Source organism: Natator depressus, chromosome 8 (genome assembly GCF_965152275.1).
Source record: "Natator depressus isolate rNatDep1 chromosome 8, rNatDep2.hap1, whole genome shotgun sequence".
NCBI classification, from domain to species: domain Eukaryota; kingdom Metazoa; phylum Chordata; order Testudines; family Cheloniidae; genus Natator; species Natator depressus.
In genome coordinates, this window is record NC_134241.1 from 76,271,080 (window position 1) to 76,288,441 (window position 17,362).

At 40.1% G+C, this 17,362-nt stretch overlaps 1 protein-coding gene across 1 annotated transcript in view; it reads left to right on the forward strand.

Annotated features, from left to right (window-relative positions):
• The window catches only part of LOC141992904 (uncharacterized), a 193,060-nt gene that overhangs the window by 19,977 nt on the left and 155,721 nt on the right, over positions 1-17,362 (forward strand). The window contains exon 2 of the mRNA XM_074962239.1: positions 9,329-9,450. Within this exon, the coding sequence (XP_074818340.1) occupies positions 9,329-9,450 (122 nt within the window). The remainder of the gene's footprint in view (positions 1-9,328; positions 9,451-17,362) is intronic.

Below are 17,362 nucleotides of genomic sequence, written 5' to 3' on the forward strand. Positions count from 1 at the left end.
ACTACACTTTCTGAAAATATGAAAGGTTCAAGTTTTGTCCTGTTTTAGTTTTGATCCAAATTGTGCTATTCTACTTTTATCCAAACCAGTTTACCATACCCACATACCCAATGAACTACTGTATTAGCTTCATACACTTATCTGATATAGGTTTCAGAGTAACAGCCGTGTTAGTCTGTATTCACAAAAAGAAAAGGAGTACTTGTGGCACCTTAGAGACTAACCAATTTGAGCATAAGCTTTCGTGAGCTACAGCTCACTTCATCGGCTGCATACTGTGGAAAATACAGAAGATGTTTTTATACACACAAACCATGAAAAAAATGGGTGTTTATCACTACAAAAGGTTTTCTCTCCCCCCACCAGCAGGAGAGTAGGGTGGGGGGAGAGAAAACCTTTTGTAGTGATAAACACCCATTTTTTCATGGTTTGTGTGTATAAAAACATCTTCTGTATTTTCCATAGTATGCAGCCGATGAAGTGAGCTGTACTCATGAAAGCTTATGCTCAAATAAATTGGTTAGTCTCTAAGGTGCCACAAGTCCTCCTTTTCTTTTATCTGATATACAGGCAATACTTGGGCACAGCAGGACTTGTAAAAAGTATCTCTTATAATACTCCCATAATTCATGTGATTTGTATATCATTCTAGGAGCTGACGTTAAAACTCACTAAATATTCATTCTGACTTATCTAAGAAATATCCTGTGATGTTTCACAGCGCTAGTCCTTTAAAATGGATGGCAGATTTTTGTACAGAAAAAGGAGCTTTGTATTCCCATAGCATTTACATTTTTCTTGAATAAGCTAAAACTCCAGTTAATTTGAGGCAGAAGAAAAGCCTTGCCTCTCAGCCACTAGCACTAAGGTTAGCCCATATTTTACTGAACTGTTGCAAGTAGAGCCTGGAATCACTGATTAATGCCAGAATCTCCTTTTAGTTTCTCTCTCAATGCATTACTTTAAAATTTGCATAATTGTTTAAAGTTGCACATTTTGCGGATACTCAAGTTAAGTGGTACATGAAAACACATTACATTACGTTACTGACAGGATCAAAACAGAAAGTGACACTTTTATGCAGTTGTGTATTTTGTGAATCAGGCCTGTAATTGGAATGTATTAAGGATTTCCTTGACTCTGCCCTATGCTATTCCTCCCCAGCTCCCCCCCAAAATAATCCAAGTAAACTACAAGGATATTTAACACATTTTAAGCTGTCCAGTTCTATGTAGTTCCTTGTAAAGTAACTTGGAATGATGATTCCAGCTCTGTAAGACATGTTCAGACAGAAACTCACACATACACATAGCAACACAAAGCACGAACCTGTTAAGGATTTCACCTTTTAAGAAATGACAGAATAATTACAGGACAACATGTCCTTCATGACTAAAAACAACCAAGCTAAAGTGCTTTCAAGGCTGGCATGGCCTACTTCTTTACTGGCAAGCTGCATAAATCATAAACTGTTAAGGGATTGATTCATGCAATATGTGATAGAAGTCAATATAGTATGTGTGCGTATAAAATATGTACAACACATGCAGATACTGATCTAAATTCAGTTCTTAGTGATACATGTGAAAGAGCATACCAATAAATAGATATAATATAGTCTAATATAAATATAAAATATCCAGGATACCAGTCATGCTTTTCTAATAAAGGGTACGTAAGTGCTTCCATTTTAAACCCTCTTCATGAGAGGTTTTTAATGGCTGTCAGTTCAACCTCAGGCTGAAACTTGGTACATAAGAAGTTCTCAGCCCTGCAAGAATGTTTCTGGCTTTGTAAAAGGCAAAAATTCTGTTACCTCATTTTACCTATTTTTTGCCTGGATGAAGATTTAAATGTTGTGGTTTACAGTGTTTTAAAAGAAAAAAAATCTTACTCTACCTACACACACACACACATTAAGGCTGTATTTTTATAAATCTGTGTTGGCACGTTGAGGTACATTAATGGTCCTTGGAGGGTCAGCTTAGGTGGATAAGCGGTAAATTTTCTTGCAAGCATCTGTGACCTGATCTGCTACCATTGTCTTTCAGATACTGTGGATATTCTATCCTAGTAAAGTGGGGTTTCCCTTTCTGTACATTCTACTGTTCAGACTGCAAATATGTTCCTGTTTTAAATAAGGCCAAGGGAATCCTGAAGGATCCAAATGCAAGAGTGACCCAACCGCCGCAGGTTTGTTTGGAGGTTAAAGAAATCAAACCTACAAGAAAATTGTACCTACTCCAAGCCCTGGGAACTTCTTCTCCCAAGCTTTAACTTTGAGGGACAAAGGGCCCTTCACAGAGCTTCTGTTTGTGCATGAACAATTTTGCACACAGACTTGTAGACTGTTTTTGAGCACAGTTATCTGCATGTGCAGGCATTAGATTCTGTTTTTTGTTCATGTAGATAATAGAATTTACATGCACAAACTCATTTGGGCTTAGTAGAGCTTGGGAGAACAGGTACTTAAGGTTTAGAGGATAGATGCACAGTAGGGGGCTGGTGGGATATTAAGTTGCTGGTTTTGGAATATTGAAATAGAGATGCCACAAAGTAAAGATGAAGGTACAATTCTCATCTGTGTCTGAATTTCACTGAGTACAAAAGGAATTTAAATACAAAGAACAACGTAACAATAGTATTAAAGGTATGCAGTGGAGTTGGCACCCACCTTTTGCAAGCATCCCCTCTGGTTGGATGTTTGTGTCCTTTCAGGTCTGGTGATCCCTTTCAGAGGTTGTCAGGCACTTTTTTCAGCAGCTGAGTCCTCCTGCTAAGTCTCTCACACTGTCTGCATGTGAACCAGAACAGACCCCCTTCCAGGGTATACCATCCACCAGGGCCCATCTCAGTACCCCTCTGGTGGTATCTCTAGTCCTCCCTGAGCTCTGTCTTTAAGTAGTCCTAGCCGTGGTATACAGCCGAATCCCCAGGGCTTCCTCCCTGAAGACACGCTCTTCCTGCAGCCCTTCCTGGACTCAGTCCCCACTAAGTTGCAGCAGCCAGCCAGGAGCTCCTTCATTGCTCCCCTGGTTCCTGCTAGCAAACTGGTTTTGGCTCAGTCCTAGCAGCCAGCTAGGAGCCTCTCACTCCCCCAGTCCCTGCCCACACTGAGCTGTCTGTGGCCCTGCTTCTCTTCCAGCCAGGTACACAGTCCTTTTTTCTCCAGCTCCAAGCAGAAACTAACTGCTATGCTGTTCTGCAGCTCCTTTTATATGGCCCTCCTGCCCCCCAGTTGGCTGTTCCAGCAGCCCCTCTGATTGGTTGCTTCCTTGCAACCACTCTAGGCCACTTGGAGGACCTCTTCTTCACTGCTTTCCTGGGATGGGTGTGACAGAACCCTGAGGCCTCCAGCAGGGGACCTTTGGGCCTAGTCCACCCCATCACAAGGTGATTTTCCATTATGAAGGATAGCATTCATTTGAGACCCAAATTTTTCTCTCTTTACACATACTAGTAATTTTCTCACCTCTGGGGTCCAGTTCAGTGACAGCCTTTCCACCGCCTTTAATGTGATTTCAGTTGGACCCTAATACCTCACCTTATTAGTATTAGAATTGTTAAATTATTCAGTGGAGGCTGTAGACCATAATAGGCCAGATCCTCAACTGGTGTAAATCTGTGTCGCTCCACTGATGTCAGAGGAGCTACATCAATTTATGCTAGCTGAGGATCTGGCCCTGTAGGTTTAGATACGTAAAAGGGAATTTACATCACTTCAAAATCCTTAGTCTCCTATTTACCATCAACACCCTCACATTTAGGGAATTTTGCATCTAGAGCCAAACTTTGCAGTTTAGATCCTCATCTAATTTCAGCCCATGACCTAAACTGGAGCCATTGCAGGTTGAGAACTATAATCGGGGATCCAATTTAAATTGGCAAAAGCCAATAAATTATGGTATCAGGCTGATTACTAGACCCAGTCCTACATTCCTCACTCAGACAAACTTTTTGAAATCAGTAGGGGTCTCCCTGGTGTGAATGGGAAGTTTTCCTGAGTAAGGACTTGAGTTTATTTCAGTGTTCAGCTTGTATGATATCAAGACCACTACAGCAATGCGCCATTGGGAGAAATATGGATGGAATAGCAGCCTTAATTCTGAATTTCTTGGCTTGTCAGTTCATTTTATATATCATTAAATTGTTCTGTGAAGGCTTTAGCCATATGTGTCCCATTAGAGTCATTGGGCCATATTCTCAGCTGGCGTAAATCAGTGTTGAACCATTAAAGTAAACAGAACGCTGCTGATTTTCATGAGCTGAGTATCCAGCCCATTAGGAGTGACGTGGCTATAAAACCTTGCATAGCACTTTGGAAGTGGTACCCCTTCAGTGCTGCTGCAATGTAGTTTTTATGATATTTATGAGAAACCCACTTTTGTGTGGCTCAGAAGTACTAACTAAATCCCATCAACTTTATACCATTCCCACTCCATAACTATTAATACTAATAATAACTAATGTTCTAAGTTATTGCTATTCGCTGCATCTCCCAGTGTGTGTTTGTCTGATTTTTTGCCTGTTTCTTAGATTGTAACTGTATTTGTCTTGTTCTGTATATGTACACAAACATACAGAGAATGCTATTAGCAGGGATTGTCTTGTACCGTGCAATATCCATGCTTAACAAATAGTGTTCTGTATGTGTGTGTAATACATGGAATACATTATTAGTGGGGGCTGTCTTTATTTGTCTTGTGTGACAGGTGTAATCCAGGTGCTTAATAAATAATATACACACATGGATAATATTATATACTAAATGCCTTGAAAAAACAACGAGGAGTCCTTGTGGCACCTTAGAGACTAACACATTTATTTGAGCATAAGCTTTCATAGGCTAGAACGCGGGTTCTAGCCCACGAAAGTTTATGCCCAAATAAATGTGTTAGTCTCTAAGGCGCCACAAGGACTCCTCGTTGTTTTTGCTGATACAGACTAACACGGCTACCACTCTGATAAATGTCTTGAAACACCCTCATTCCTTTTTCACTTGGTAACTAATGAAATTATACTTAGGCAAGAACATATTGTGTAAGCAGTTCCAGTGTCTAGACTGAACTCCACTGGACTATTGGCTGTGCCAATGATTTGGCATAAACAGTTGAGGTCGTTTTTTCTTACAGGCAAGTCATTGGAAAGTGTGTTGCAACAATTTCCTTCCAATTACCTTCTTGGTGTGGAGGGTGGGGATTGATACTTAGTGAGATGTGGCAGTAAGTGTGCATGTGCTTTTCTGTTATATGCTGGCTAGATCTTTGGTAAGCATAGGAAGAATATAGCGACATCCATTTTTCCAGCTGCACAAATAATGGCAACACTGATCTGTGACCAAATGGTTTCTAGCAATTTTCTTTTTATATTCCATGGTAATATTGGAAAAATCTACCCCTAACCCAAACAAATCTTTTGTATGCCATATGTCTCCATTTGACAAATAAAATGTGTGGATGGTTGAGAATGTGAGACAGTATCACTAAACATACTGCATATACACCCCACTACAGTTTCAAAATACATAAGGGCATTCTGGGCTGGAAGCTATATAACCCATCTACATCTGTTCACTTACATCCAAACCACTAGCTACACATGGTAATATATGTATCTTTTTTAATCCATGAAGGGCCAGATTTTCAGACTGGCTCTTAGGAAAAAGGAGGGAAAGAGTGGGAAGTCAAGAAAAGATGAGGGACTTTTTAGTCCGGAGTGTGTGGCGATAATATCCAGACATGTCACCACATTAATTCCATAATGCATACTTCTAGTAGCCATGACATTGGGAAATTTTTTTATCATTTATTCATATAGCTTCTTGTGTTGCTCAGCAATGTAGTGTCTGAGTGCCTCAGAGAAACCAAGGAAACGAGCAGAAGCTTCAGATTGTAGTGTGGCTCAGTTCCAGTAAATAAAAGTGAAGTAGCATGCATCATCCAATCTGAACATTCCCCCTATTGTTTCTAATGGGTCATTGCCGATCCAGTCAGGACTGAAGCTCTGGCTTTAGACATCTTGAGGATTGCATGGAGCACATCCAGAACCCAGTGATGTTTGCTTTGGGGCCCCTGACCATGGCCTGTTTAATTATTGATGCTCTGGCTAAAAACAGCAATAAGAAAAGGCATATTTTAGTCTTTGGAGAGCTGTTTGGGGAATGGAGGGGAGGGAGACTTCCTTTATATAGCAATATCCCTCTTCGTTGAAATCTATACAATTATAAAAAAACTGATGATTGCCGGCCCTTGTGTGCATCTGTATTTAGACACAGGTACATGGTATGCTAACTAAACCAGCATAACTTCTCTTAATTTTTTGTATATATATATTTTAGTCATTGCATTTTAGATTGTAATCCTCACCTAACTTGTTAAATTTTCATTAGGTATTTGGTGCCAAATTCAGGGGTGATGTATAATTTGGATTTCCATGCACTCATTTAGACTCTGTGTGCCTTATTCAAGTTGGGGTGTGTATGAGCATGTTTATGAATAGATATGAATCTAAAAGGTATTTTAATTTTGAGTAAAATGCACATTAAGGGGGTAAATTACGTTAACTTTGACTCTCTCTAGACTTTAAATTAGAGCCAATTAAAATTACATATAAATTCTTGAAAGCCTATTCGATAGTTGTTTCTACATATAATACTTAGGACTAAGGATAGAAAAGGGTCCAGGTGGCCTGCACAGAGTGTAAAAGGAATTCTTACTCCCCCTTTCTTCCTCAGGATCAATGGCCAAGTCTTGGGCCACTTAGGAATTGTTCTCTTAATTGGGTTGCCCATTCCTACTCCTTATTTAAATTCACACCCAGGAATAAGTACGGTGTTAGTTTTTTCCTTCCTAGATATGGATATACAGCTCAAAAAGATGCAGGGAGATCAGAGAGGAGATGCTTTTCCAAAGGGTGGCAGACAATGTAGAAAAGGGAAGGAAATAGCCTCAATGGGAATGTAAAACATATCCTCATCTCTAAAAGTTTTTGAGAACTTAGAAAATTGTAAGTGCAAGTCAAAAGTACTGTATGTTCCCAGGCAGCTTTAATTTGCATGACCAGCACTTACCTAGCACAGTACTATAGATGTTGGATGCCTTGCAGAATTAAATGGTTCACATTTAACTGTTCTTCAATAATTGATCCTCTGTATTAGGCATAAACAGGCTTTTTATCAGCTATCAAGTGTCATGTCTTCTCTTTTCACTACATTTTCTTTGAAATTCATTTTCTTTAAATTCATTGTGGAGACAAGGGTGTGGGTAATACCATATTCATTGTGGCCATTGCAAGGAAAGTTCCATTTGCTAACAGTGTCTGGGTTTCCCCATGCATTCCCTATGCCATGTAAGTATAGGCAGTGGTGAGCTGGAGCCAGTGCGCACCGGTTCGCGCGAACGAGTTGTTAAATTTTGAAGCCGGTTTAGAACCGGTTGTTAAAGGGGTGGGCAAACTCCGGCCCGTGGGCCACATCCAGCCCACAGGACGGTCCTGTCCGGCCCGCCTGAGCTCCCAGCTGGGGAGGCTCCCCTGGCTGAGAATCCCTTTTTAATTTTCACTCACCCGGTGACGCTTCGGGACTTCGGCGGTGGGTCCTTTACTCACTCTGGATGTTCGGCGGCACTTCGGCGGCAGGTACTTCAGTGCCGCCGAAGACCCGGAGCGAGTGAAGTACCTGCCGCCGAAGTGCCGCCGAAGACCCGGAGCGACTGAAGGAACCGGTTCTTCAGATTTTGGCAGCTCATCACTGAGTATAGGTGCTTATTCTGTACTTCTCTCATGTTTCTTTTTTTCACAAATGATTGTTCTTTAAATGCCAAATTGCCCTCAGATGTGTAAACATGGCTCCTTGGAAGTCAGTGAGAGTTGGGTGCTTACATCTGAGCAAAAAATATGGCCCTCTTAGATGCCAGTACTGTAGTACAAATCATGATGTCTGTTGCACTTTTCTAAAAGGTGTTTGAGTAGATTGAAATTGATTATCCTCATTTTGTCACATAAAATCCACAGTGCCGCCACTGCCCATGGAGCAGCAACATGTGATGTGAGGGACAGTTGTTTTTCAGAAACAAGAAAAGGCAAAATGATGAGCAGCCTTCAGTGCAGATAGAGGTGGCAGGGGCCTTTTATCACCCATTTCACAAAAATCCAAGTATTTTCTCTGTGATTTCCATTGGGGTTTTTCTTTGTGATACACTACATATTAAGAATTGTTTCGTTCCCATTTGTTTCTGGAAAAGAGATTCCTTTCCCAGTGTTCAAATCTTTATTTAAATAGCATCAAGCAGACTACTTCAGAAGTTAGTGCCTGAGTATGTAAGTATACTTGCATTTTGGATATTTTTTTAGCAGAATTCCATGAAGCCATTGCATCCGTTGCCAAATACAAGAGCAGCAGTTTAAAAAAAAAAAAGCTGGCTTACACAAAGAAAGCTTTAAAAAGCCATCAGCATATACTAGCATTCTTTATTTAATCATCCTGTCATTAAAACTATGCTTTGCAGCAGAATTCAAAACTGTAACATACTTCGAAGAAAGTCATAAAGAGCCAGACTTCCAAATTAATTAAAACAGCAGGTGCAATTTTGTGTGCATTTGGATTGCACAGGTTTATACACGTAAGATTTTGCATGTGCAAAAAATAGTTAATTTATGCTTGCAAATGCAGTAGGCACAAATCCAAGTTTTTGTGGGTGCAAAAGCTTCGATGTGAAAAACTGAGGATCAAATTCTCTGCTGATGTAAATGACCACACGCCGCTGACATCAACAGAGCCAATTTGCACCAGCTAAAAATTTGACTGGTTGGGTGCAAGAACTTAAGCACAGTAAAGGCTCGATCATGGAAAGTGCTGAGCACTCCTAAGAAGTGTTGGGCGCTCTAACTCCCAGTGATGTAAGTGCAAGTTTAAGGCCTCAGCATGTTGCAGGACTGAACTCTAAATTACCCCTTCAATATCAGAGGCTGCGTTTGATGCACCTTCAAAAATTAGGCCCAAAATGTTCATTCTTTTTTAAAACAAAAAGCACTAAGATGCACAATGCACATTCTTTATAAGGGGATTTCATGGGACAGAAATGTATTTTTCCTGATAGATTGCCTTTAAGGACCCTTTTGAACACATTATCTCCACAATGTTCTTTAAATTTGACTGTTTAAAATAGAATAAGTTGGAAAACTCCCTTCAATGTGTTTTCAATTGTAGACAATGGCACTTTCATCCAACAATTTTGAGGAGATAACTTTTAATTGCAATAATAAGAACCACATGGGCTATGATTGATGCAAACCTGATGTGTTCTCTTACTTTATTAATCTTTTTAATTAGAGTCAAAAGAATGCTTTATCTGTCGAGAAGGAGATGAGATGGGTCGTGACGCTCTGCTGCACTTCTGTGACTGCAAAAACTTGATTGCTCACCAGAAGTGTGTGTTAACCTGGATACAAAAGGTGAGGGAACTAATGCAGAATATTCTCTTCCATCTTAGATTGTCTTTCACTCTGCACAGTACACCATATGTTGGTGTACTGTTATGATGAGCTTCCATTGGTTTTATTTGTGTTCTGTAAACCTTTTACAAACATATGGTTACAACCTCAAGTTCAGGGCGAGAAAAGGAGGTGTCGTTTTAAAACCTCCAGATGTCAGAGCACTTACTGACCAAGGACCCAATCCCACAAGATATTGAGAGAATCCTGTAAGGTGCTGTGTACCTCAATTCCCATTAGTTTCAGAAGGAGTTGAGAGTGTTCAATTCTTCACAGCACCTTGTAAGATCAGATCCCAAGTGGCAACAGTTTAAAGCCATTATGATTTTGTGTGTTGTGGACTATGCAATAAGAGCGAGATGTGACTTGGAGGGGTTTCCTCAGCTGTTGTTTAATTTGAAGTAGATATGGTGAATATTTTACGTCAGAACTGGTTAATGTGTTCACAAGCCCGGAATATACGAAGGGTTTGGGTTCAGTTTTCCCCATGGTTGTAACAAATGAAAACTAATAAGTAAGGTTTAGGTTTCATATATTTACTTGGGGCTTCCTGGCTTGCCAGAATTGTGAGCCGGACTAGTAGCCACACTGGAAAAACACCATGTGACTTTTCCCTTTTATTATAATTGGTTTTTATCATTCTTCATTTTATTAGTATAATTTTTTCTATAGTGACAATGGTGTGTAACTAGGCACCAAACCAAAAAGCAAAGGCAAGACCTCGGTCCCCAAAAGCTTACGTTCTAAAAGTATTACATATCAGGGTTTTGCAGAGAGAGAGGCATAAAGTGACACCGTGTGGGTTAAAGAGAGGGAAAAAGTACAGGAAACGTATAAACTTAAGATCTTGAAAGGAAACCCAAAGCTACTGAGTTATACCTGGTTTTTGTGGTCAAAGCCACACATTTAGCATATTTCGATACAAAGCCCATAAATTAGCCTAAATCAGCACAATAAATTAGTGAACCTTGGCAAAATGTTTTGCAAACCTGGACTCTGTTTCTCATTTGTAATGAAACAAAAGAGCAAGCAGTTTTCAGATTTTTGGAGTTGTGTGAACGTTTTGCACAGCTCTAGCAACAACATATAAATTATATGGATTTCAGCCAGTGTTGTGGCTTGGTATTTTGTGCTAGAATGTTAGTACGTTGACTTTGGGTCTGACCCAAGCCCTTTGAAGTCAATGGGAGTCTTTAAACTTCATTGGGCTTTGGATCAAGTCTCCTGTTGTAAGGTGCTTTCTGGTGCCAAAGTGGGGAAGAGGGATGTTCTGTTGCCTGTATTAGTTGAAGGAAGGCAATGCAGAGAAATATGAACTGTTAAAGAAATACTTGCCAGATATTTGTGTTCTGTTCCCCACTCAAAATAAATAAATAAATAAAAATAAAATGGACTGGGTTTGGTGCAGGGGGTGGGCACGGAATAGCCTGTTATTTCTTTTAACATCAAGAGCCTGATACTTAAAAGGCTGCCTATATAATTGGCTCCATCTTTGCAACTACAATTAATTGCAGGCTGAAAATTACAAGTGCAATTAGTTGTTGGTGCAAATGCTAATACATCTGCCTCCTTGATTATGGGCTGGTCTTGAGAGGTGCTGAGCATCACTTCAGTAGGAGCTGCTGATACTCAGCACCTTTTGGGATTAGGCTCTATGTCTGCAAGTTAGGTAATAAGATTGCTTAAATGTTAATATGTGCAGCTGTAAAACTGAAGGATAAGTTGAGACCATTGTAAAAATTTGATCTTTTATTAAGTTTACTGACTAAATTGCTATTTTTAGTCAAGCCAGTTCAGGCAGCCCTAGCAAAAGTAACTCAGAACACACAGTATCAGAGGGGCAGCCGTGTTAGTCTGTATCCACAAAAACAACAAGGAGTCCGGTGGCAGCTTAAAGACTAACAGAGTTATTTGGGCATAAGCTTTCATGAGTAAAAAAACACCTGAAGAAAAGATCTGCATCTGAAGAAGTGGGTTTTTTACCCCCAAAAGCTTATGCCCAAATAAATCTGTTAGTCTTTAAGGTGCCACCAGACTCCTCATTGTTTTTCAGAACACACAACTCCCTAGAACCACTCTTTAATGTAACAAGAGCAGTGCTAGGGAGTTAAAATATCCAGAAAGGCTGTATTTGTTTCAATCTGTCATACTCAGCATGGGGATGTGTGGTGAAAGCATTGAGGGGGTTATTGCATCCTGGGATTCTAGAAGGGTGCCCTGGCAAACATTACTACACACATGTTTGTCATATCTAAATTATTAAGCAATTGAATTTAGCAATAATGACCATGAATTAACCATCTGTCAAAGATAAGAAATGTCTACTTTAACCCTCAGGCTGCCATAGATGCCTTTATATGGTGCCCACAACATTCCTTTGTTTGCCAAAATGGAAAGTGGCAGCAGCCCAAAAGTTAACTGAGGGGGATACATTCCCTTCCACGTTCTGAGAAATGATTTGCTAGATTGTTTCAGCCAAGCTTTAGCCATAAACTAGGAGTCGTTTCTGCGGATTGTTTTGATTGTGAGAAAGAATGACTTCTTTAGATTGCAAATAATTTTGAATATTTCTCCCTTTCTGAGAATCAGGGGAGTTGATTTTTAATGTTACTTGAGATGTGATATATGTTGTATAGAAGCTCAGAATTTGTGAGGCCTTCTGGGCCCTCAGTATAAATTTTCCTTTCCTTCATTTCAACCCATTGTCTAAATGAGGCAACTAGGCCTTTTAAAAGTAGGGTATCAGCACCTCCAAACAGCATTGGAGCGGTCTGATACCACTTGAGTATTGTGGATATTTACTTGCCTATATTGTTAATTCACCAAATCAGGAAGTTGAATTGCATACTCAATACCAGAACAAAATTTCCATAGAAATGAATGGAACAATTCATTCTAAAATAGACAGCAAGTACTAGTCGATGACATCAAGTCATTCATTCATCTGTATATCATTATTTTTACTCACTGCTTTTTATTCTAGGGGAACTTGCCTCCTTACACCTATTCTTTAACCTATGTTCTTTCACGCATAACCTTCCTTTAGGTTTTTCTACATACATTACTTAAAAAAAAAATCAAGTAATTGTGTCACAGATAAACTATGCACTCTGAGCTGGATGGCTTTTTATTGATATTTTCAACAAAGTTTCCCTTATTTTGTCAGAAAAGTTTTATCGTGACTTGCACAATTATTTTTAACCTATTTAGACAGTACATGCCTGTAGAATGGTAGAAATACATTTGGTTCTGAGGTAGTTAGGCATCTTTGTTTCTACAATCAAGGTTTGTTTACATTTTCTCATCCTCTAGCAAAATAATCAGGAATGCTTTAAGACTTCTTTGTCCTTACAACTTATATGAACTTCCTTATAGAATTTCAGAATATTTAACAAATGTCTCTTGGCAGGAAAAACAAAAGCAAGAGTTTTAGGTGGCTGCTGTATCTAAAATTGTTTAAGTGTTTTTGTGTTCCCTGAAAGTACAGTAGGTTGTTTACTTATTGCTAATACCTAAAATAATTACATTCTTCACACCTGTCTCTTGCAATACCTAAATGTAGGCACAAGACATGATCAGGTGGAATCTTTCTTCTCTCCCAGTTGTGAGGCTGCCAAGGTCTGAAACAGCCTTCAGTAACTTGGAGCAGCCAAGTAACTGTTCTAAGTTATGCTAGCTATAGTGGTCACATAAATTTGTCACTCTGTATGCCTTTATTGGAGGAATCCTCAACTGCCTATTTGATATAACGAGGGGCCTTTTGCACAGCTGGAGCAGGTTTGAGGATCTAGCCCAGGGTCAGAAAACAGGATGAAGCAGCTAAAACTGTTCATAAAATTCTCTTCTCCTATGTCGAATCTCTGTTTTGTGGCTACTCAAGTGGAATGATGTGTCTGCATTTATCTAGATAATTGTCCAGAAGATCTTCCTTCAAATTCAGATCAGATTTTCTTTTTTCTTCATCTCACCTTTACAGGTTTGCCATTCTGCTGCTCCATGACAAAGCTGCTATAGAACATGTGGACAGTGTAAAAAGAAACATAACTTTTGTTATGTTTGTAGTGAATATAGGGGGATCATGCTTCTAGTGTTTTAAAGATGTCCCATATTATGGTACATAAAGTCAGTATAGGGTGGATGTTATATATTTCTGTAATATTCACCTAATGGATCCTGCACTGTGATACCAATATAGGATTTTGTATTCTGCATGATTTTTGTACCAAAAATATTATATGATGCAGTTCCTTTAAAAATAACCTTTCCTTGTATTTTTTCGTACAGTCCTTCTATTTCCTTGAAATGTAGGTGGTCACCATAAGTTAACATTCTTTTTACTCTCCCTACATCTGCTATGTGTTATCTGGTACGCACCTCTGACCCTGATATTCAACACAAGAATAAGAACAACTGCATCCTATTCAGCTGGCTGCTTGCACTTTAACTCCAAATGATCAGTGGCTGTTGAATTAGCATGTGCCAGGAGCAGAAATTGCTGAGGCAGCATCAGGACTATTCAAACAGAGCTCTTTCACCTTCTTTTACATTTTGGATAATTAAGCAGGTCTCCAGGAATAAGCATGTCAGCAGAGTATATTTAGGAGAAAACTTTTATATAGACCAGGGTTAGGCTTTCCTGAAATAAAACAAGTCTAATATTGACTCATAACAGGAAGAAATTTGACAACAAAATATTTGTTTTTCTTACTTTCTGAGTCAATACATTGTACATCTACATAGAGAATCTGTATCATTCCCTGCAGAAACATTACTCTCTAAAACATTGGAGGCCCAAACTCTGGATTAGTAGCATCTTATTCCAGGACTAATCTTATTGACTTTGATGGGGCTATTCATAGAATAAGGTGCAATTCACTGTGAGTAAGAGTATCAGAATCTGAACCTAAATGAGAAGGTTCCTTTTGACTTTATCACTTCAAAACCCTTCTGATATTTTCTCTACTCACAAAGAGGAATTAGAATGGCTTATTTGGACCCTGTTGTGGAAGAAATTGGACTGCTGTCTTGCCTGCCAAGAGTGGAATGATTAAAACTTTGGGAACTGCCCAAAATAGAAACAGAATCTGTTTGTTTGTTTCTCAGACTTTTTGTCCTTTCTTCTTCCTTTGATTGGTGAGGTGTGAGGGAGTAGCCTCTTACAGTCCAATAATTCTCAAACCCACAATTTGAATTTTGAATTAGTCATACAGTGCTATTTGCCGAACAATGTGGTTGACCTATGTGATAATCTGCAATGTTCTGTAGTATTCTACAAGACCCTCAAACTCTCCTCTGCCATATTTGATTCCCTCTGCAGCTGCTATTGAAGTATTAAAATGCAGATTTGAGAACTTGGCAGTGAGGCAAGGAGTGTGTCTTATTGCCTGTTTATGGCTGCCAAAACATGTCTGTCCCTTGGTGGTTGACAGTAAAGCATATGGTATTTATGCAGGTCCCAAGTGCAAGAGCTCATTGTACCAATGTGTCTGCCACAATTTTAAAGTGATGGACTCACACCAAGAAAAGCTGTTCTGATAATGGTGACAGATCAGTGCATCTAGGTACAAGACCATCATCTGGGCTACAAATGTGGGAATACTTAGTGACTCAGATTTTTTTCTTAAATGGCTGTGCTTCTTCACTTGCCAAGTATATAGCTTTATGCATATCTGTATTTATATTTCACACCATTGACCAGGGAAAAATAGGTGCGGAATATGCTAATTATATAATTATAAGAGTATAGTACACCCACATGAAGGATGGTGAGGAAAAACTCAGTAGAACTCATGTTAGGAAATAAAAATCCATGAATGACTTTTAGACTGCAAGCTCCCCATTCTGACTACAGTGCCAGCCAGTCAAAGGTGAATTCAGATGACACTGTGAAGGGGATCTGTTTTCCTGTTCCCAATGTGTGCCTGTACAGCTAATAAATGTATGTTTGGAGTAGGCAGTTTTTTATTTTACTAGCAGGTTAAGATACAGTTCTTAAACAGGTGAGCTTCTCACCCAAAATCAATTTTTTTTGAGAAAGGGCATACTGAAACAACAAGGGTAGCATAAGAATTGTAGAGGTATTATAAAGGATGTGTCGAAAGAATAGTAAATATGGCAGGCGACCAGCTTAGCATATCAGTGAAATCCTTGCGGATCTTAAACATAAAAAAGAAGCTTACAAGATGTGGAAGATTGGACAAATGACCAGGGAAGAGTATAAAAATGTTGCTCGAGCATGTAGGAATGAAATCAGGAGGGCCAAATCGCACCTGGAGCTGCAGCTAACAAGAGTTGTTAAGTGTAACAAGAAGGGTTTCTTCAGGTATGTTGGCAACAAGAAGAAAGCCAAGGAAAGTGTGGGCCCCTTACTGAATGAGGGAGGCAACCTAGTGACAGAGGATGTGGAAAAAGCTAATGTACTCAATGCTTTTTTTGCCTCTGTCTTCACGAACAAGGTCAGCTCCCAGACTGCTGTGCTGGGCAACACAGCATGGGGAGTAGGTGGCCAGCCCTTGTGGAGAAAGAAGTGGTTCGGGACTATTTAGAAAAGCTGGACGTGCACAAGTCCATGGGGCCGGATGCGTTGCATCCGAGAGTGCTAAAGGATTTGGCAGCTGTGATTGCAGAGCCATTGGTCATTATCTTTGAAAACTCATGGCGATCGGGGGAAGTCCCGGATGACTGGAAAAAGGCTAATGTAGTGCACATCTTTAAAAAAGGAAAGAAGGAGGATATGGGGAACTACAGGCCAGTCAGCCTCACCTCAGTCCCCGGAAAAATCATGGAGCAGGTCCTCAAGAAGTCAATCCTGAAGCACTTACACGAGAGGAAAGTGATCAGGAACAGTCAGCATGGATTCACCAAGGGAAGGTCATGCCTGACTAATCTAATCGCCTTCGATGATGAGATTACTGGTTCTGTGGATGAAGGGAAAGCTGTGAATGTATTGTTTCTTGACTTTAGCAAAGCTTTTGACACGGTCTCACACAGTATTCTTGTCAGCAAGTTAAAGTAGTATGGGCTGGATGAATGCACTATAAGATGGGTAGAAAGTTGGCTAGATTGTCGGGCTCAACGGGTAGTGATCAATGGCTCCATGTCTAGATGGTAGCCGGTATCAAGTGGAGTGCCCCAAGGGTCGGTCCTGGGGCCGCTTTTCTTCAATATCTTCATAAATGATCTAGAGGATGGTGTGGATTGCACTCTCAGCAAATTTGCGGATGATACTAAACTAGGAGGAGTGGTAGATACGGTGGCAGGTAGGGATAGGATACAGAGGGACCTAGACAAATTGAAGGATTGGGTCAAAAGAAATCTGATGAGGTTCTACAAGGATAAGTGCAGGGTCCTGCACTTAGGACGGAAGAATCCAATGCACCGCTACAGACTAGGGACCGAATGGCTAGGCAGCAGTTCTGCAGAAAAGGACCTAGGGGTGACAGTGGACGAGAAGCTGGATATGAGTCAACAGTGTGCCCTTGTTGCCAAGAAGGCCAATGGCATTTTGGGATGTATAAGTAGGGGCATAGCCAGCAGATCAAGGGACGTGATCGTTCCACTCTATTCGACATTGGTGAGGCCTCATCTGGAGTACTGTGTCCAGTTTTGGGCCCCACACTACAAGAAGGATGTGGAAAAATTGGAGAGAGTCCAGCGGAGGGCAACAAAAATGATTAGGGGTCTGGAACACATGACTTATGAGGAGAGGCTGAGGGAACTGGGATTATTTAGTCTGCAGAAGAGAAGAATGAGGGGGGATTTGATAGCTGCTTTCAGCTACCTGAGAGGTGGTTCCAAAGAGGATGGTTCTAGACTATTCTCAGTGGTAGAAGATGACAGGACAAGGAGTAATGGTCTCAAGTTGCAGTGGGGG